At 33.1% G+C, this 22,498-nt stretch overlaps 1 protein-coding gene across 3 annotated transcripts; it reads left to right on the top strand.

The window, feature by feature from the left end:
- Window positions 1-898: 898 nt before the first annotated feature.
- On the top strand, window positions 899-12,612 carry LOC147404523 (short-chain dehydrogenase TIC 32, chloroplastic-like). 3 transcript variants are annotated; one of them, XM_086440531.1, is made up of 8 exons: window positions 899-1,165; window positions 4,519-4,750; window positions 5,080-5,159; window positions 7,437-7,560; window positions 8,042-8,120; window positions 10,955-11,039; window positions 11,140-11,192; window positions 12,269-12,612. In XM_086440531.1, the coding sequence occupies exons 1-8, from the start codon at window positions 1,051-1,053 to the stop codon at window positions 12,443-12,445; spliced, it is 945 nt and encodes a 314-aa protein (XP_086296657.1). In that variant the 5' UTR covers window positions 899-1,050; the 3' UTR covers window positions 12,446-12,612. The 3 variants fall into 3 exon arrangements, with proteins under 3 accessions (XP_086296657.1, XP_086296656.1, XP_086296658.1); XM_086440530.1 differs by having other exon boundaries at window positions 903-1,165; window positions 7,407-7,560; window positions 12,269-12,610; XM_086440532.1 differs by lacking the exon at window positions 899-1,165 and adding an exon at window positions 4,299-4,378 and having other exon boundaries at window positions 7,407-7,560; window positions 12,269-12,611.
- The last annotated feature ends 9,886 nt before the right edge of the window (window positions 12,613-22,498 follow it).

The following is a 22,498-nucleotide window of genomic DNA, read 5'->3' as shown; positions in this document are numbered from 1 at the left end:
CCTTTATATTTGTAGTAGGAAAGTTGATTTTCTAAAATTTTATATGATTTTATATTTTTAAAATTTTTGAACATTGATAATTTGAAAATACGGCATGTGTTTGGATCGGTTTTGGATTAAGGATGAAACGAAACAGATCAAATTTGCTTCACAGATTCATTAATTCATTCGAATCAGTATTGGAGTGGCATTGATCTGGTACTGAATCCATCTGTTACCAGACATATACTTTTCTCTCTACTACCAATCATCTTCAACCTTAGAATTCTATATTTTTCAACCTTTCAAACTTTAAGAATAAGACCAAAGATTCGGACAAGTGGAAAGTCAGATTTTTTGGAATGTGATTTTGAAGACCTTCAGAGACCCCATGTTCTAATCATGCATGTTTATTAAAGACCAAACCAACGTGATCTAATATTTTTGTAATTTTGAAATGCCTTTCAATATATGCGGACCAATGAGAATGTGGGTGTCTCCAAAATGTGGGACTTCAAAAATGAACTTGATTTTTGAGTAGAAAAATCAAGTGTTGCCTACAAGACATTAAAGAGTAAGGTTGAACGCATTAAAAATAATTCATCAATTGATGGATGATTAGTTTTCTATCTCATACAACCTTCAATCAGAACAAGATAAAATCTTTAGATGAAAAAAAGGGTGTGTGCGGGGTGGCTCTAGAAGACATTGAAGATGAGGTTGAATAGATTAGAAACTGAAGTTTCAACGGGTTCCAAGGCTAGAGGTCCATCAATGATGAGGACATTTAAGTTATTTACGTTAGTCTCTGATAAAAGACCTAGGTCAACAGGGTATCTCTAACATTGACCAAAACATGGAGGGGGCATATCTAAAACTTAATCACCCAATAATTTTCATCTCATCTGTTTGATGGCAACAACACGAATAGCTGCAGCCTTTGATTCAGTTGACAGTGAAGATGGTGGATGGAGAGGACCCCTTTGTAATCTTCCTTCTACAACCCTACAAAGTACTACAAAAAGCCTTTTGGTCTCCAACTTTAGCTAGATAGTGTTAAAGATAAACGATATGGGTGTTAGGAGCTGGTTTGGGTGGGGAAACTCGACCCGGTTTGGTTCATCCTCTACCGCTGAAGAAGTCACTGATGGGATCGACGCAAACGGGCTTACTGCCATTGTCACTGGTTCACTCTTCCTTCCATTGCTCAATATTCTATATATGTTGTCTTTCATTTTCATTCTCATTCTCACTTTCATTTTATTTGGAAGTTTAAAAACAGTACTGATCTCTAGTAAATCTATGTTTCTCTCATCTTTATCTCAACTAGTGTTTATTTTATTGAGAGCCTCAACCATGGTTTAGGCTTAGAAAAAGTCCAAAATTTAATATAATATATTATATGACTTTTGTTCATGTTAACCAACAAAATATTCCAAATGATCGATCTGTTCATTATGTAAAAAATACTATGTGAAAAAATGAAAAAATGGAATTTACTCAGTGTTGAGAATATATTTTTCCTCCTATCACCCCGGCCAAGTCCCATTAACAGTTAAATTATCTTCTTTTTTTTTCAACTGTAAGACAATATTAAATATGTAGAGTTTATACTGCTATATCCCGAGAGATGAGGATAAAAGTTCTGTTTTGTTTTATTTTGTTTTTTAACACCATCCACTCTTCTCCTTCATGTCCAAAACACGTGAAGGGGAGAGAACTGTGTGTATGTGTTTGTATTTGTACGAGAAAGAATCTTTGAAGAAAATGAAAAGGAGTTTTATGGATTTTAAGGGAGATAGAAAGAGAGAAAATGATTGTGTGTGGTGTTCTTCAAGGAGAATCAATTTCAAATGATTGATAAAGAAATGATTTTTTTTCTTCTCACTTAAGATTTTGAAATCTCTCTCTTTTCTCTATAATTCTTGAAGAAGAGTTATTTTTCTAATATTTATTTTTTATAAAAGAAAATACAAGGAAATGATGAAGAGATACAGGTATTAATGTTGATTCGTATTTATTGTTATTTGATTTGTTTCGTACGTCCAACTTCATTAATGGAAAATGTATGATATAAAAGAAGAGTAGGGAGCCAGTAGGGTGTCCCGTTCCTAACCGTATAGATATTTGATTCATTTCATTTGTGAAACTATACACAAAAGATCAGTTTGATTGTTGATATGATAATAGCATTGCCTTAAAAATGATTTCTAGTAGTTCGATGATTAGAACCAGTGGATAAAAATTATCCAAAGTTATAATTTTGCGTACATAGGTTTACCAAGGGATGGACCACATATCCATACGCTCTGTAGGTCCAAAAAAAATGGCTAGATGGAATAAAATTGGGTTGCCACCCGACTTTGGCGAGGAATGAGAGATCTGACTCGATCACTAATCATAAAAGAAATTGGTGTTGCAATAAACACTCTAAGAGTTCTGATTTTGTAATTTAATTTGACCGAATAAGTCAAAAATTCACTAACGTGTTGTGTGCAAGAACCATAGATTTTTCTCTTAGGATACACAATTGCACATGTTTATGGGGATGTGCAGTTGTGTATCTGAGCGAAAAATATTTTGTTCTTACACATGCCACGTCAGTGAGATTTTGAGTTATTATGTCTGAGTTAGAGTTAGAAAATCATTACACAATACTCAATATGATACGGATCTTTGAATAATAATCTTTTCTACGGTTTATATTGAAAATGAAATTTTATCATTTTAGCTCATAATAGAGTCATAATCTTTCCAAGGACTCATATATTTTAAATAAGTGGTCTTGTTTATGTGTTCCCCTTAACTTTAAAGTTCAATAAATACACATTGAAAATTGAATTTTCTATCGAAAATACCCTTAAAAAAATTATTTTTACTAAAATATTCTTAGATTCTAATTTCCAAAATGTACTTTTGTGAGAGAAGATCTTTAGGTCATGGAGGCACATCATGTGGATCATTTAATTAAAATCTTTCTAAGTTTGATCATTTTTCATTAATATGTGAGAGAAGATCTTAAGGTTAAGGGAGCATATCTTGTGGATACTTTAATTAAAATCTTTCTAAGTTTGATCATTTTCTATTAATATGTGAGAGAAGATCTTAAGGTCAAGGGGGCATATCATGTGGATACTTTTAATTAAAATCTTTCCAAGTTTGATCATTTTTCATTAATCTGTTAGAATATATTTCGGTAAGGAGGCACATCAAAATGGACATCTCGACATTCACCAAATGAATTAAAAGGGCATGTTAAAATACACCCAGAAATTGGATCCATCCGTACACAAATCCGGGTGGGTCTCTATTTAAATCAATGAAACTAGTCGGGTCAATTGGTTTTTATAAAATTGAGTATTACCAGTTGACTCAACCTATGGAAGCTATTAGGTTTGGTCAAACCCCATCCGGTTTTTAAAACATTGCTTTTAATAGAGCATGAAATGTCTAAAATATATACCATCATGAATTTGAGATTAAAAAAGTGCCTATCATCTAAATCACCCCTCACCTTATAATTCTTATGGATCTCAACCTAATATGAGAAATCAATGGTGTAAATTTGCTTTGTTTTTCTTATTTTTGTTTTGGTTCCCTTTTAGTTAGATTTTAGATGGTAGAAACGTATGTTGAATAGCATTTTTATTAAATTAAATTCTGGAGGAGTATTTAGAAAATGCAACGTTATCTAAACAAACATAATACAACCTTCGAGGTTGGGTCAAGGGGGTAGATCTCATCTTGCATTTTGCAGGGGTGAATCTACTATCGTCAATTTCGCAGGGGGTTTTACTGAAATTCCCTACAATCTAACCACAACAAATAAGCATGATTGGTGATCTCTGCCCCTTTGATTTGATTTGATTATTTCTCATTAGTATCATGATAATCTGACTACCCCACACGGCACACTCAATGACTCTCCTTGACATGACAAGTTCGGGAACTGTAGATCTATATGTTTCAGGATACAAAATTACAATTCCCCATAAATATGTGTATCCCAAGAAAATCGTGTATCTCAAGACATACAGATCTATGCTGAAGTGACCTTAAACATTGGTACATAGATGTTTTTAATTGAAATACGAGTGAAGTATTTATGATTCTGTGTGCACCTCGAGGTAAGGAATGTTGGAAATGAAGTCAATACTCTTTGGGATTTGAGAATATGTTTTGATCCTTTCGGGTTTTTTTTGGTAAGTAACATTTTATTTATAGAAAACAGAGTTAGGCCAGTCGAGATAACCAACCGAACAGCACCTTGTAAGCCTAAGGTTGTCGAACCAATTCTTTAAAAAAAAAAAAAAAAAGAGTGCCAACGGGTTGATTCCAATTCTTATCCGGTTTCGATTTGGGTTGTTGTTGTGGTTGATGGGGATGGATAATTGTTTATGTAAGAAGCACAGAAAGGGAGATCCATACTATAATAATCTTTTATTTTCTCCTCTCTTCGGATAATTGTTTATGTTAGAAGCAATGGTGCCATAAAATATATAATATTTTGGAGTGAAAGAGTTTATTTATGTATGGCAGGAGCAACAAGTGGGCTTGGAGAAGAAACCGTTAGAGTTATGGCTTTAAGAGGGGCAAAAGTCATCATCCCTTGTAGAAATTTGGAGAGTGGTTTGAGAACTAAAGAAAGAATTCTCAAAGAGAACCCCAGAGCTAAGCTTCAAGTGATGAAATTGGACCTCAGCTCCATCAACTCTGTCACTTCTTTTGCTCAATCGTTCAATTCATCCAACCAACCCTTGAATATACTCATGTACGTAAACTCACTTAACTAATTGGTAAAAATTACTTTTTCTTTCTTTATGAGATTGATGATTCAAATTGTCAAGGTCAATAAATTCAAATCATTAAGATCAATCTTTGATTCAATGACATTTGAACATGAATTATTGAAAAATCTACAATTCAAATTATCAAGATCGACTATTTCAATGGCTCATTTTTGACAATTTGAATTTAGGTTATTAATAAGAAACCCCAAAACTCAGGGTACACAGTAAGGGCTATTAAGTAACATTTTCCTAATTAATTTGTATGTTTGTATTTTCTTGTTCCATGATAACTTGTTCTTTGTTTGGATAGTAACAATGCAGGAGTTATGGCTTGCCCATTCCAACTATCTGTGGATGGAATGGAGTTACAGTTTGCTACCAATCACCTAGGTAACTCAAATTATGAGTGGTTTCATTCCTAGTTACAAAATTCGGATTGAGTAATTATTTACTAAGGGTTCAATTCGGTTAATTCAGACAAATTCGTTAAAATTTTGGAGATTATAAATTTTTTATTTTTAATTTGATTTCTTAACTAAATCTATCATCTTGAAAAAGTCGAAATTTTGGAGGTGAAATGTAAAAATGTTACCACATTCCATGATTAATTTTCAATTGATCGAATTAATCCGATAGCATCTATTTTGGAGAGTTTTAAAAAAATTTTGAAAAATTCAGCGAATTTTGTGATTGTTAACGTTTTTTGTTTTTAGTTAGGCGAGTGATTTCCACGTTAAGATACATCAAATTCAAAATTTATTTTACTACATCTCTTACTTTTTTTTTTTTTTTTTTTTTTTTTTTTGCCGCGGGGGGGGGGGTTCTTGTACACATTGGAAATTGAGTTTTGCACCGAAAATGCCCCCTAAAAATTATTCTTTACAGAAATATCCTCACATTCCCATTCCCGAGAAGTGTATTTATTTATTGCACTTTAACATGTTCCCAGGGACACTAAATTGAAATAAATACAATTTGGAAATTGAGTTTTATACCAAAAATGCCCCCTAACAATTATTCTTTACAGAAATATCCTCACATTCCCATTCCCAAGAAGTGTATATATTGCACTTTAACATTTTCCTAGGGCACACGTTAACAAAATCTATTTTTTTACCTACCAAAAACACCGTCAAATGCTTATTTTCCAGGTATTTTAACTAATCTTATTAAGTTAGTAAAGATTCCACTTTTACTAAGGGTACTTGGGTCAGCTTGTGGCATCCTAAAACATGATCCCATGCTTAAGGTTGTAGAGGACGAAATTCTACGAACTTAAAAAAAAATAATTTCTAAACTAAAAATTTATTTTCACAGTTGACTTATAGATTTTAACTTTAAGAGAGCGGTATTGTTTCGCGAAATTGATTTTTTTTTAAAATTAAAAGGTGACATATGCAAACGTACATGTATCAAAAGGACTTATTTATAATTTTAAACGTCAATTAAAGGATTTTTTTTTTTTATTATTATTATTAAGATTGTATAATGAAAATAATATTATTATAATTGTGAAAATAAAAGTACTAAATAAAAGTACTCATAAGTTGCAATTTTCTAAGTTTTTAGCCAAAATGACCCTAATTATATTAAGTTTAAATATGAAGGTGGTAAGATCCAAGTTTTTGTGTTCAACCACTTCTACTCCTTCTCTCATTATAATATAAAGATTTTAAAATACGAAAGTACCCTTGCAATTTTTTTAATTTTTTATGAGGGGTTTTAGACCCGTAAACTTAACTAGCTCCTTAGAGCATCATATCTCACCCAAATCCCAACCGGTATATAGATTAGTAAGTACCCTTGCATATTACCTTTATATATAGGATTATTGTTAAACTATTTTAATTAGAGTTAATATCTGGTGACTCATAAAAAAAATAATGATCCCAATTGTTAAAGTAAGACATCTAATGATCAGTATCCAAATAATACATAACCCGAGGCATTGCACGTGCCCTGAGAGTGAGCACTAGTTCTTGGACAAAACCATGGACTATGGACTGGGCAAAATCCAAATATGGGCTTGGTCCACTGTTTATAGGGATACCCGATTATTAAAAAAAAAACAATATAAACTCATGGTAAACCCTATAATTGAATTTCTTACTTTTACAATTGAAGTCACCTGTTTTTTTTTTTTTTTTTTTTTTTAAATCAAATCAATCAGGTCAATAACAAATGTCAAACTTCTAAGATTCGTCGAAGCTTCTTATGTTTTATTATATTTTGATTCACATTTACATTTTGAGTCACATGCATCCCATGTTAAATCAGCACATGTGACTAGGTGATCGTATTAAAATAAAAAAATATAAAAAAAAAAGCTTTTCATCGTCCAAGCTTACCAACTATGTTAACAAACTTAAATAAATTAAAACAAATTTGTTTTAATTTTTTAGTTATTTGATATTAAATTCAATCGATTAAAACTTCATAAATTTAAGTAAAATATATAATATAATTTACTTAATTTCTCACATTTTATAGGATTGTGACATTGCTATCAAAATCCAAATCTTCAATCAGGACTAAAATTTTTGGATCAGATCAAAAAAATTTTTGCTGATCTGATCCACTGACAGTCCTGTCATGACCAAAATAATATTTCTCATTTTTCTATATTGCTTGATGCAGGGCATTTCTTACTAACAAATTTATTATTAGACAAACTTAAAACCACAGCTAAAGAAACTGGGATAGAGGGTAGAATAGTCAATGTCTCCTCTCTTGCTCATGTGGCTTCTGTGAGATCATGGATGAGTCTTGACGAACTAAACGACCCAACGAGGTAAAGCTCTTTCACACATTTTTTATTTTAATTCTACAAATTGTTTTTTAGAGCTTCAATTGCCACACCAACTTTTACTAAGAGCATCCCATTTTACATTATATTTTTATTAAATCATATCGGATTGGTTAGGACCAATTCTAAAATATTGATTTTTGGGATTGGATCAAATCTATAACTAGGTCAAATGAATTGATTTTTATATCGGTACCAATTTAGTACAATCCGGTCCATGGGAACCGTACCAATCATTCAACTTTACTCCTTTGGGCTGTGAGAAAAAATAACATATCAGGTGGTTGAAAATAGTTTGATCATGTTGATTTTTTTGGTCCAAAGATCTCTTATTTTTGGGCCCATTCAGTATTGGGTTCTGATCCACTGTAGACTTATGTTAAGATATTGCAATCAAAGACACATTTTCTTTCTTAATGATGGCTTTTAACTTATTTATTTATTCTAATTTTCTTTGGGGGTGTAGGTACAATGGTTATGATGCTTATAGTCGATCTAAGCTCGCAAACTTGCTACATGCAAATGAGCTATCTAGACAGTTACAGGTAACTCTACTAAGATCACTGTCACAAAATTGAGAATAAATGTCCTGAGTCCTCACCTATGTTATTGGATTCGTGCCTACGAACACATGTCTTTATGTTGGAAGTGAGTCCCACTAGTGTTATTAACTTGGTAAGATTTTAACTTGGTTCGTTGAACTCACCTTGTGGCATTCAAAAACATGATTTGATGACACAAGTTCGTAGAGGATAAAGTTCTATGAACTTGAAAAACGAAATAAAAAATGTTATTTTTCACCATTGAATTTTAATTTTAATTTTGGGAGTTCTGTAGCCATCTTTTTTCAAAATCTTGGATTAAGCTCAAAAAATGAAAAAAAAAAATTATTGAATTTTTATTTTCCTCTTTTGATATGATTTTTTCCATGAAATCTAAAGGTCTGTGGTGTTGGATTGCCAGTGTGATTATCCATTTGAGCTTAAAGAATCTTAGTAAGAGTTAAAATCTTATTAAATTAGTAAGGAAAGTGTGTTTATTTATTTAGTGGAAGACAATTGTTAAAACTTTGAACCAGGATACAAAAAATTCATGAAAAAATTCAGATAAATTTTTTTTTTTTTTTTTTAAATACATCTTTTTCGATGTTGATCCAGGGTGTTTAAACTTAATGGCTACCGAACTCCCAAATTTAAAATTAAAGTTAACAATGAAAATTAATTTTTTTAAGAAAAATTTAAAGTTCTAATAATTTTTTCCTCCACAACCTTGTGACACTAGATCATGTTTTTGGATGACACAAGATGATGCGGTTAAGAAACTTTTCTTATAGAAATTAGTAAGGGAAGCATTTTTTTTCTCAAATTTTTAAGAGCAATTGATCTTACTGGCAGCACTTTAATTTTTTATATTACAAAATACCAATATTACCCCCTCTCTTCTCAACAATGATTCTTTCTCCTAAAATCATGGATCAAGTCCAAAAATATATACATATATTTTTTTAATCTGAATTTTACCATAGAATTTGGAGCATTGGGATGTTGGATTGGCAATGTTACCCACATTGTCAATAATGTCTTTTGGACAGAGAGAGTGGATGTTGAGAGGAGAGAAGATATCATAAGTATTTGATATAAATAATAAATTAAAAAAAGAGTATTTTAAGTATTTAATATTTTAAAATGATGTGGGTTCCATTCCAAGATTTGTTAGATAACAAACTTAATAAAGAGTCGGAAGTTGTCAAAATTTCAAAGGAATTGTTGTAATAAAAATGCAACAAATATGCCTCCAAGGTAAATCTCTCAACTTTATAAATCAATTTTTAATCTCAATGTCACATATCAATTTTATGTCACTTCGAGGCAAAATGTACTATTGCCCAATATTATCATCAAAAACTTTAAACTTTTGGAATATGTATATTCATACTATAATATCACAATTAAAATTCGTCGGTGATTTATTTGATATAGGATCATATTTAGTTTGCTTGTGTATACACTTTTAAATCATATATATATATATATATATATATGGGATCAGGATTTGTGATATGTGTACACTTATATCTACAACATGTTTTTCCCTATGTGGGTTAAAATTTTTTGATTGAGCTGATTTTTGGCAAGACTAATCTTTATGATAAGGAGATTGTCCTCACAAAAAATCAGTTCAATATGAAACTTTTAACCTCGTCAAAAGTGATTTACAAAAATTGGACTATTCATAATTCTTCAACTCATAAATATAGGGTTAGAAGTTTTAGAATTAGTTTATTTTTGGTGAGGATGATCTCCTCAGCTCAATCCAAAAATTTTAACCCACATAGGACAAAACATGTTGTAGATATATATATATATATATATATATATAGGGAAATGTTCAGCAACAAACATTTTGGCAAAACATTTTTCAAAACATGGGTTAGAAGTTTTGGAATGGGCTGATGTTTTGTGAGGATGATCTCTACGGTGAGGAGATCATCATAACCAAAAATCAGCCCATTCCAAAACTTCTAACCCCATCAAAAATGGTTTACAAAAAATGGACGGTCCACGACTTTTCAACTTGTAAACATGGGGTTAGTTTTAGAATGGGCTGATTTTTTGTGAGGATGATCTCCTCACCGTAGAGATCATCCTCACCAAAAATCAGCCATTTCAAAACTTCTATCCCATGTTTTGAAAAATGTTTTGTCAAAATGTTTGTTGCTGAACTGGACCCATATATATATATATATATATATATATATGTATGTATGTATGTATTCGGATCTTGACCCATTTATATATAACAGGTTTATAGTTAACGATACAAATGCACACAACCGATATATTAATCTATTAATATTTTTTAATAATCAAAATTAGCATATCACATAGCAAGATTAAGATTCAAGACAAACTCTCTCTAACTACTGTAAAATAAATAATTTTAAATAATAAGAAAAGTGGCCTTGAGAAATATTAAATATACTTATAAATTAGAGAGAAATATATAATCAGATAATTTCAAATATTGAAATAAGTGTCATCATTCATATTTATATAATAATCTAATATTCACATGCAACGCATGTGCATTTTGCTAGTTTCAAGAAAATTAATAAAAAATATCACAACAAAATTTATTTAGGGTGAAGTTAAACAATTCAAAGTTTCTAACTATAGCTTATCAAAAAAAAATTCTAAATGGTCAAAGGGACAGCCTATTAAGTCTTAGAGTTATGGGTCCAAGTATGGTCCATTTCTTTTTCAACACATGCGATAAGTTGATTGGTCGATGGACACTTTTTATGTCCATCGATATTGAATACTGTAATCAGTATTACATAATCCTAATAAACCTGCTTTTGTCGAACAAATTGAATCAGGAAGAAGGAGCTAATGTGACAGCAAACTCCTTACATCCAGGAGTTATAATTACAGATTTAATCCGTCATTCGTCAAGTATAAAATGTGAGTATGATAGAGTTTTTTTTTTCTCTTTTTGAAAACAAAATATTACCACCAAATTTTATTTGTTATATCTTTTTCTTTCCTTTTTTTTTTTTTTCAGCCATTCTTTGGGCTTCTCCCTTAGGGAAGGCTTTCTTGAAAAGCATAGCACAGGTATGTAAACACTTCATTTACACAAATTCTCTGATTCTTTTTCTTAAGGATTCTCATAATTGTGTAAAATAATTTTCTCAAGAAAATATGATTTCTTGGACGTCTGACCATGCATTTTTGTTAAAGAACCACTTTTCCCAAAAAAGTTTTTCTCGCCTCCAAAGAAAATGGTATTCTTGGATGAAAATTCTAACGTTTTTACCATATATATTTTGATAGAGTAAGACTAGCCTTACTAACTTATTAAGTTTTCAAATCTTACTAAGGGTCCTTGAGCTCACCTTGTGGCATCCAAAAACATGATCCCTTGCTACAGGATTGTAGAGGACAAAATTCTATGAACTTTGAAAAAAATTCTAAAAAATTATTCTTCTTGGTTTAATTTTCATTTTAAATTTGTAAGTTTTGGTAATCGTTCACTTTCAAAACCTTGGATCAATCCCAAAAAAAATGTTTTTTTTATTTTGTTGAGCTAAGTTTTTACATGAAACCTAGAGGGCTGTAGTGTTGGATTGCCGTTGTGGTAATCGATTTTAGCAAAACGACCATGGTAAGATTTAAAATCTTACCTAGTTAGAAAGGAAAATGTTTTTCATTTTGATATGTTCTTATGAGCAATGAAATACTGGCGCATATTTCTTCTCAAAATCTATAATCCAATGATCACTTTCCTAGGAATTTGATTTTTCTAAGAAAACACTTTTTCTCTCCAATCATGCACGCACTTTATCGTTGTTTTTGCAATTTTTACTCATTTTGTAGAAAAAATATTCCTTTAGATAGTTACTTATTTTCATAGATTCACCATAATCATCATCAAATTTTATCCCACATACTTGATGTCAACTAAGACAAAATATGTCCCTCCATCCAATTCAATCAAAAGCCATGTCTAAGTTAATTCCTCATTGCATTTTAAAACTATGTTGTTTTAGTTTTGGGGTGGGGGTTAAGTAGAGAGAGAATGACATTACAAGGTGGAGAAATCATTTACCAAACAATTCTCCATGCGCAATCAAACAGACCATTAGAAATTGACCTGATTGACTAAGGTTGTGGAATTTGATATCTTGTAGGGTGCGTCAACAACTTGTTATGTGGCTCTCCATCCGGACTTAAAAGGTGTTACTGGAAAATACTTTGCCAATTGTAGTGAAACTCAACCTTCTTCTCAGGCTCAAGACAAGGATTTGGGCGTCAAACTATGGAAATTCAGCGTTGACTTGCTTAAGAAAACTAGTGGGCCAAAATGATAGACCGAATCCTAGACCTTTGACTCTATATATTTCCGAATCTTTCAAGTTATAATTGCTAAGTTGAAGGAACTATATTTTATATTTTTCATTTAGAAAATTTGTATTTGGCTGGTTGTGATTATAATATTTAAATTAGTCCCTGGATATCTAATAAAGCATTAATACTGATTCATCCATATCTCCAAGTAAAAAACAATCAATCCAATTAATTGATCCAAATAGGTTTAAGCGTGAAGGTGGGGCTTTATCCTTGGCCTATGGTATTATGAGATACAAACTTTAATTATCACCTCACCGAAGGAGTGCCTTTGATTCTAATAATTCAATTTAGGGTGCTTGTGAAGGGTTTTCTAGACTTCCACTCCTTGAGATGAACCTTGATGCTAATGATGGTGAAGATTTTGATCAAGTGGCTTCACTTCAAAATTTCTTCACCTTTTGGATGAAGTGAAGGGCTTTTTGGACTTCCACTCTTCGAGATGAACCTTGATGCTGATGATGGTGAAGATTTTGATCAAGAGGCTTCACTTCAAAATTTCTTCACCTTTTGGATGGTAGAAGGAAGAAGGATTGAGGCCTTGATGTGGTGCATGCCAACAATCCTCAGATGATTTTGTTAGTAAACTAAGTAATTAAAAAAAAAAAAGTTGAAGAATAGAGAAGAAGATGAATAGGGATATTGCAAATAGATTTTTCTCCAAAGTCCTTAGATCTAACTTTTTCTCTCTCCCCTTCTCTCATTCTTGGATGGGGTTCTTATAACTAAAATTTAGAGACATGTGTCACCATACGACTGATCTAAGTATAAAAAATGAGCTGGCAATTGAGACACACTTGTATGCTTCGGAAGATGGATCCATCACTTGTCAACAAAAACTCGATATTTTACTTAATGTGAAAGAGTACACTTGAATTTGAATACTTACTTAGTATTATCTATGCGTTAGGGACTAGGTCGGATAGGAGCTAAGGATTAGATCGAAAACGAGCTAGGGATCAAATACGATTTTGGATCTAGGTTAGATATGAGCTAGGGGTAGGGGTGGCAATGGGTTGGATCGGGTCGTGTTCGTGTCATGTTGAGGTAAGGGTATTATGAAAATTTACCAAACCCAGGCCCAACCCATTTAATAATCGTATCAAAAGCTTAAACCCAGACCCAACCCATTTATAAATAGGTATACCTGACCCAACCCATATATAACCTATTTAATAAAATTCTAATATTTATTGGAAAACATAAGTTCCATTTCCACAAACAAAAATAAAATATCATTACTAAAAATAATGTCACACAATTGTAAATTAAGTTTAATGGTGAAAAATAACCTTCTTTTGAAAAAAAATTCAAAGTTCATTGAATTTTGTCCTTTACAACTATGTCACATCAAATGATGTTTTTTGGATGCCATATGATGATGTGGTCAAAAAATTTCCTTAGTAACTTAGTAAGAAAAGTGTTTTTCAATATTATTATTATTATACCTTACGAAACAAAATTATTATTACTACTACTACTATTATTGGCTAAGCAAAGTGTATTTTATTACCACATGAGATATAATAGTCTTACTTGGTGAGATCTTAAATCTTACTGAGGGTCATTTTGCCAATATTAGGAATCAAACACTATATACCTCTAGATTTAATGAAAAAATGGAGTAAAAAAAATATAAATATAAATAAATAACTTATTAAGAAAAGTGTTTTTTATTTCCCAAAGTAAAGCTTAACCATTTATTAATTTTAAGATAAACACCATTGATATTTCATAGAGTTTGATAATAATAAAAATGTTTTACGAAAAAGTTCTAGGGAATTCTAAAAAAAATGAGTAATTTAAAAAAATTATTAAATAATTATTAATATATTTAAAATTACACGTTAATGATAGAATAACTAAATGGGTTAGGAGGGTTGACGCCTATAACTCAAACCCAACCCATTTAATAATTGTGTCAGACTGGTTGATACTATAATGACCCAAACCCAATTAGGCTTGACCCAAACTCACTAACTCCGTGTCATTTTCGAGTCGTATTTGCGGGACGTGTTGATATTGCCACCCCTGCCTAGGGATCAAGTAGGAACTCGGAGTTAGATTCCTATGTGACATTGTTTAGACATGAATAGATCTTGAATAAGCTTTGGAGTTCAAGTTCCACTTTTCTTGTGAGCATAAGTCAATATTTTTGGGGTGGGCGAGTTAGGGTGTGTCATTTTCCCGTCTTTGGTAAGCTCGACATACATTGTTGAGAATGATAAGGCTTGGTGTATGGGAGGACTCTTATCTTATTAGAGTTCGTCTTTGTTAGTTACAGACTCTAAGTCTGAGCTGAGGTTCGACCGATCTAATTGATTTTCTTTAAACTAACAAAGCTTATCGTCCTACACTTATCAACCCAAGGTTTTACCCATACTCTATATAGATGATCTCGGGTTGTACCGAACTTACTTCGAACCTGATGGGTTAGATTCAATTCTTTCATTGTCGTCCTTGTCCCTACTAAGACGTTTGATTGCATTCCTTCATCTTTTACCTTGATCTATAATAGTTTTTATGGAACCATTCTCATAACTCGATCATGAGTGATGATCCCCTGATACCTTATTGTGTCTTGAGGAAGTGATGGTCGTACCTCTAGTGCTCAGTTTGAAATTGTACCTCGTACTTCCTTCGACAGGAAGATCAATTTATACTCTCTTCTTACTGTAATGTAATTTTGTTCAGGATGAGTGCTCAATAATTTCCTTTTTATTGATTTGATTTTAAACCTTGACTTATAACTTTTAGTGGCCCCCCCTTTGTTTCTTTATGGTATGTGTCCTTATTGTGTTATGTGACACAAATGATCTCCACGGTGCTTATAAAATCCGTTCCTTGAGAAATTAGTCCTCAAACTAATTGACTTTCCATAAGAATGTATCTCTAATTAAAATCATTTGGTTGATTCAATTTTTTTTTCCATTTTGATGAGAAAATCATGGTATCCAGAAAATGTTCCCCCCCCCCCCCGCCTCCTCTCCTCTCTCTCCTCTCCTTCCCTCCCAAATATGCATCATTCCTTCCCAAATATGCATGGTTAGTTGCATATGTGAAACAATAGATGATGAGAGATAGTGATGCATATTTTTATTGTGTATCTAATTGTATAATATCATTGTATCATGGGTTATATTGTGATCTAGCTAGGGTTGGAGGTAGAATTGAACATTCTTCTCCCCTTCAATTTGTCCTCTTTAAACTCTTTGTTTTTGTTCTGCAAATCTAGAATCTTGTCTTTATTATAGGTTGACATGGTATCAGAGCAAGGTAAATCTGAGGTTTTAAACTCCAAGAAGGCTTCGATTTTCTGTGAAAAAGGTGTAAATTTTTCTTCAGATCTGAATCAATTAACAAACATCACATCCAAATTCAGTTCTGAATCGTTTTATGAATATTCATATTCAAATCTGAATTTATTTTAAATAATTTAGATTCAACACAGATCTAACTTTGTTTCACAAATATAAGGAGGGTTAGGGCCTAAACTATTCTGGGGTTATTCGGTATTGTTTTTCATTTATTTTGTAGGTGTTTTGATCTCAACTCTGACCTTATTTTGAGGACTTGTCACATTTAGGATTTTAAAATCTAAAACTTTGTTTTCTTTTGGATGATTCAATGGCTTCTGACAAGGGCGATGTTATCTCTATTAAATTTGATGGTTGAAACTACGTTGTTTGGTGCTTTTATTTTAAGTTCTTTGTTGAAATAAAAGGATTATGGGGTTATTTAGATGGATCTAAAGTTCAACCAGTCAATGAACATTCAATGCTAAGGGTGTTCGGCAATAGAGGATTGATAATGCCTAGATTGTTCCTTGGATCTTGGGTTCATTGGGTACAAGCATTGGGATTCCGATGAGAGGGTTTCAAACAGCTAAGGAGATATAAGATTATTTGGCTAAAGTATACTAGCAATCAAATCTTTTTAAATTGAACATGATCTTTTTTGTTTTAGTCAAGGAAAGAAGAAAATACAAGAGTATTATGCTGGATTTATGACCCTTTGGATAGAATATGAACAAGCTCATATCGATGATGTTACATCTCAATGTTGCGTTCAAATACTCAAAAAGTTACATGATGAAAGAAAAGTGATGCAATTTCCTATTATGAAGTTGATACAACGAATATTCTTAATCGAAGCACTTTACCAGTCATGGACACTATTCTTAGCGAACTTCTTCAAGAGGAGACTCACATTATGACGCAAGCTACATTAGAGGGTAAGAAGGATACTGAATTTGTATTTTTAACTTCTAAAACCAAGGGCAAGTCTGCTTGAAAAGATTTTTCTCGCATGTAATGTCATGTAGGCAAGGAATATGGTCATATTGCTTCTCATCGCCAAAAGAGGACTTATCATGTCTATTGCAATACAACAGGGCATATATTGTTGTTGAATGTTCAAATCATCCTCAAAAAGGTGAACAACAAAAGGTGTTTCATAAAGCTTATCAAGCTTCTACTGAGGTACAAAACGTGGAAAGTCATTCAAACGTGACACCATCATCCCAATCAACGATTCTCACTGATGAGATGCGAAATCTTGTCTGAAACCCAGGATCTTCCATTATTTCCTTTGCATTTTCAACAATTGGCTTATCTAGTAAGTGCGCTTATTCTTGTTCTTCGATTAGTCCATTGTGGATAATTGATTCTGGTGCTTTGAATCACATGTCTTGTGCATATCCCATTTAGTCTTCTTATAAACCTTATCTTGAAAATAAGAAAATTGTCACTAGTACTAGTAGAGAAAATGAATATTAGTGGCATTGACAATTTGTCCTTGTCTATTTCATCATCTAGTCCACTCAAGTTACCTAATATTTTCTTTCTTCCCAAATTAGTACTAATCTTATATCTATCGAAAAAGTAATTTAAATGGAAATAATTTTATTTTATTTCATGACAGATGTCTTATTCAGGACTAACCCACTAGGAAAGTGAAAGGGAGAGGTCGTAAGATTGGATGCCTATTTGCCTTGGAATTTGAGAAGACCAATTCTCTGCATTTTTTTCTTGTTTCCTTACTAATTCTATTAGTGATAGATCAAATAATGTTTGGCATGTATGGCACAAACGTTTAGGACATCCACATTCTAATAAACTTGAAGCTTTGTTTCATTTTGGATTTTTGAATAATAAATTATCTTTAGTCCAATCCATTGATAAATCTGGTGTTAGTTGTTCTTCAAGTAAAATTCGTATTTTACCTTTTTCTTTTCTATTAAAACTACTATTTTAACTACTCCATTTAAGAGGATATACTGTGATGTACAACCGTTATACCTTGACCTGTTTTACCTTGGTTAAGCTTTTCTTATTTTGTGTTGTTTATTGATGATTACAACTGTTATACCTTAGTCTATTTTTTGAGACAAAAATCAGAAGTATTCCATATTTTAGGATTTTTCGGGCGATGGTTTGTACACAATTTTTTGTTGAAATAAAAATGTTACAAACCAATTTAAAAGGAAAGTACATTAATGGAAGATTTTTACAATTTTTGGAATCACATGAGATTCACAAACGACATTCTTATCCAGATACCCCACAACAAAATGGGGTAGTTGAAAGGAAAAATTGTCATATTTTAAGTGTTGTTAGAACCTTATTACACAATTCACATGTCCCTTCTTCATTCTGGGTGGAGGCAACCTCTACAACTGTGTTTCTAATCAACTGACTTCCTACACTTGTTGTGGATAATCTCTCTCCTTTTCAAAAATTATTTAATCACCCCCTACTTATTCCATGATTAATGTATTTGGGTGCGTATGTTATTTTCATTTACCTACTCATGAATGTACTAAATTTTCTTCTCAACCGGTTATGTGTTCATTTATGGGTTACAGTCTAGATCATAAAGGCTGCCTTTGCTATGATCCAAGACTTTGTCGTATTCATATATCTAGGAATGTTGATTTTCTTAAATATATTTGCACAATCTCCTAAGACTTCTGTAGACACGTGATTTCGTCATTACGACGGCCACATCTACTATGATTTGGAGTCGCCACCATTCATATTGTAAGTGGGTGTGAATGGTCACCCGATGTGCATTTTTGAAAAAGTGACATTTTGGCATTTTAGTGACTCACGTGGATAAGAACTAATCGAACATTTAGATTCGGGGTAAGCGGCTCGGTTGGAGAAAAGGGAAAGTGTTAGGCACCCTTTTCTCCCCACTAAATAGTGGTAACCTCAACTAAACTCGGTCATTTGATTAAAAAAAATACGAAAAATGATGTGCCACGTGTTGTGCATTTGTACCCTAGATAGGGGTTCATTTTCGGCTTGATCATAGGGTCATTCCATTGATGGAAATGACCCTTATAGACCTTTAGCCTTGGGGTCCATTCATCCTAAAAAATAAAAGGAAGGGGAGAGGGGTGATAGAAGAGGGAGGAGGAGAGGATGTAGAAGAGAGAGGGGGGGTTGCCTTGAACCCACCTTGTATCTTGTTTCTTCTTTTCTTCTTCTTGCTTGAGTCTTCTTGAGTCCTTAGTATTTTAAACAAATACAACTCTTTTTTTTTTGATTGAAGGAGTAGAGAAGAGATGATAATGGAGATGAGTGTAGTGTGTGATTTTTTTTATGAGACTTGGGAAGGGTTAGTGTGAGGGAATTGATGAGATTTTTCTTAGTGAGAGGGGTGATAATTGTTAGTAGAGAGAGTTGGAGAGAATTTTGTAGTGAAGGTTGGGGGCCATTTTTGGGAAGAGGAGGAGGGTATTTATAGATGTTGAGGAGTTTTTTTAGGGATATAATGGGGTGAAGTGAAGAAAAAGGGTAGAATGGTTATGAGTTTGAGAGAGAAGTGGGTGTAATTTAGAGGAGATTGGAGGGTATTTAGGTAAGGAGGGTTAAATGGGTGAGTTTTGACCCAAATGGTTTGGATCCTACCCAACCCATTTGGGTGGAGTGTTTGGTGAGGTAAGTTTAAGATGGTGGTTGTGATTTGATTTAAGAGCATGGAGGATTTAAAGAGGTGATTGATGATATTTTGGGAGGGTGAGGGAGATGATGCCATGTGTTAAGGTGGGTGGAAATGAAGGGTTAGGATAGGTTGATGGGAGAGGTTGAGTGTTTGACTTGAGAGGATGGTGTAGGTTTAGGTTGTAGATGTAGGTTTTGTAGGGAATGATGAGGGTAGATTAGGGGAGGTATAGGTTAGGGGTGTGGGTAGATGTGTTTGATTTGAGAGAAAAGGTGATAGGTTGATGTGTGGGTAGATGGGATTTAAAGCAAATTAATGGGGTAGGTAATTAGGTGAGGGAGGTGAGATGGGGTGATGACATGTGTCATCTTTTGATGATAAAAGAGTGATTGGTTGATGTGGGTTGTGGTTTATGGGTTAGGGTTGTGGGTTGGATAATGAATTGGATATGGTTAATGATTTGTGGGCTTTGTAGTGTTGGGCTTGGGTTTTAGAAATGGTTTTGGGTTTTAGGGATTGGTTGAGGGTTGTTTTGAAATGGATTTTGAGGGTATAGGTTGGTTTTAGATTTTAGGTGATGTGGGATTAATTTTAGGCTAGGGGTAAGATGAGAAATCGATTTAGGAAAGTGTTGAGGGCTTGTGGGCCTTAGGTGGGCCTATGGTTTTTACGGATACGGAGGCGGAGCGGTGATAGTAGATGAGGGGTAGGCATCTCAAGTCTCACCTTTTTAATTTTTAATTTTTTTAGATTTTTACAATCATTAATTTGATCAAAAATGCCACGTGTTGGCGAATCGGGCTTTTTAGGCCCGTTGGTGAAATTTATCAAAAATTTGGCGTTTTTAATTTTTGGAAGGGAAGCGGTGAATAATGGGAAAGCGTAAGGTAGGCCGAGTCCTTTTGGTGGCCTCCTAAACCATTGAGAGGTTTTAGGGGCCTCGGTTTGGTAAAAATGTCCCTTTTCAACGACTTGGGCCCTTAAGGCCCGCTGGCCCATTTATTTGGAAAATCGATATTTTTGGGCCCTTTCGAGAAGTGGCCCGTTCAAATTGAGGTGTCTACAACTTCAATTTCCACTGTACATGATTTTTATGTTATTGATTCTATTCAAGATGCAACTTCATCTGTCATAGATAAACCTCTTTAGATCTATCACAACAGAAGGAAAGTGCAACCAATTGAAGACACCTCCCTTCCTCCTCTAGAGAGTGGTTATTCATCTACTTCCTTATTGATAGTAGTATTCCATTTTGAGAAGTTCCTTTAGATTCGTCTATTCTTGTTCATAGATCCTCTTGAGTTTTAAGTACTCCTAACAGATTTTCATATCCTGTCCATAGTTCTTTGTCTGCTACTCTTGATTCTATAGATATTCCCAATACCTACCAACAAGCTATTGCCATTCCGCATTCGAAAGAAATTATGGATGCCGAAATTCAAGCTCTCATTGAGAATGATACATGGGATATGGTTTGTCCACTTCCTTCTACATCAATTATTGGTAGTAAATGGGTTTTTACTATCAAATTGAAGTCTGATAACAACATTGATAGAGTATGGGATATAAATAAGAGTATGGCTCAAGGTTATAAACAAGTGTATGGGATAGACTACAAGGAAACATTTGCTCTTGTGGCAAAAATGACATCAGTTCATATGGTCCTTGCTTGGTCTACCATAAGTCAATGGATAGTCTTTCAAATGGATGTAAAGAATGCTTTTCTTCATGGCCATTTGCAAGAATTTTCTATATGGAAGCTCTTCCTGGCTACTACACTGATAAGTTCGTAGTTTGTAAGTTGAAAAGACTCTATATGGTCTTAAGCAACCCCAGAGCATGGTTTGAGAGGTTCCACGAAGTCATATTAAATGCAAGGTTTACACAAAGTTGTCATGATTCATCTTTATTCACTCACCATCGGCCAAAAGGTGTGGCACTTCTCCTATTATATGTTGATGATATGTTTATAACTGGAAGCAATGATAAGGGTATCCAGTGCCTCAAGTATACTTTGCATCATTCATTCAAAATGAAAGACCTTGGACCGTTCAATCATTTTCTTGAGTTGGAGGTTCATCATTCACCTTGTGGATATTTGGTGAATCAGCAAAAATATACCATGGATTTAATCAAATTGGCACAATTAACTGATTATAAAAAGGTTGACACACCTATGGAGCTTAATGTGAAATATTCTAAGGATGATGGAGTGCTCATGCCAAATGCTACCTTCTATAGACAGTTAGTGGGAAGTCTTATTTACTTGACTATGACGTGCCCTGATATTTCCTATGTTGTCCAAGTTTTGTGCCAGTTTGTTTCCTCTTCTCGAAATATACATCTTATCGTTGTCCATCGCATCATTCATTATCTACGAGGAACAGTCACTTTCTTTTATGCAACTTCGAAATTATGCAGATGTAGATTGGGCTAGATGTCCTGACACACGCCCTTCTACCACAGGTTGGTATGTTTTTATTGGTGATTTTCTCATCTCATTGAAATGCAAGAAACAAACAACTATTTCCAAATCATCTATCGAGGCCTAATATCGTGTTATGTCATCCGCTTGCAATGAAATCATATGGTTGTGGGGTCTTTTTCAAGACCTTAGTATATCTTTATCTACCCCAACACCTCTTTATGTTGACAACATGAGTGCTATTGACATTACCTCCAATCTAGAATTCCATGAACAAATTAAACACATCGAGGAAGATTGTCATTTTATTAGAGATCAATTTCTTCTAGGCACCATATCACTTCCTCACATTGCTACTCAATATCAAATTATCGATATCTTTACAAAAGTAATGACTCATGCTCGTCATGATTTCCTCACTGACAAATTGATGTTATCACTACATCAATTTGAGCAGTGCAAAACAATAGATGATGAGAGATAGTGATGCATATTATTATTGTGTATCTAATTGTATAATATCATTCTATCATGGGTAATATTATAAATATACATGTAACAAAAATAATATAAATTGATAATATTAGGGTTGGAGATAGAATCATTCTTCTCCCCTTTAATTTGTCTTCTTTAAACT

Source organism: Akebia trifoliata, chromosome 4 (assembly GCF_017979445.1).
Source record: "Akebia trifoliata isolate Shusen 1 chromosome 4, ASM1797944v1, whole genome shotgun sequence".
NCBI classification, from domain to species: Eukaryota; Viridiplantae; Streptophyta; class Magnoliopsida; order Ranunculales; family Lardizabalaceae; genus Akebia; species Akebia trifoliata.
The sequence above is the reverse complement of the archived record's forward strand: the minus strand, read 5'-3'. Positions and strand labels throughout refer to the sequence as shown.

Coding starts and splice junctions, on each gene's coding strand:
- LOC147404523 (XM_086440530.1), top strand. CDS start 1,051: ATGGGTGTTAGGAGCTGGTTTGGGTGGGGAAACTCGACCCGGTTTGGT. Junction 5,160..7,406: donor GTTTGCTACCAATCACCTAG/GTAACTCAAATT, acceptor TGCTTGATGCAG/GGCATTTCTTACTAACAAAT. Junction 7,561..8,041: donor GAACTAAACGACCCAACGAG/GTAAAGCTCTTT, acceptor TTGGGGGTGTAG/GTACAATGGTTATGATGCTT.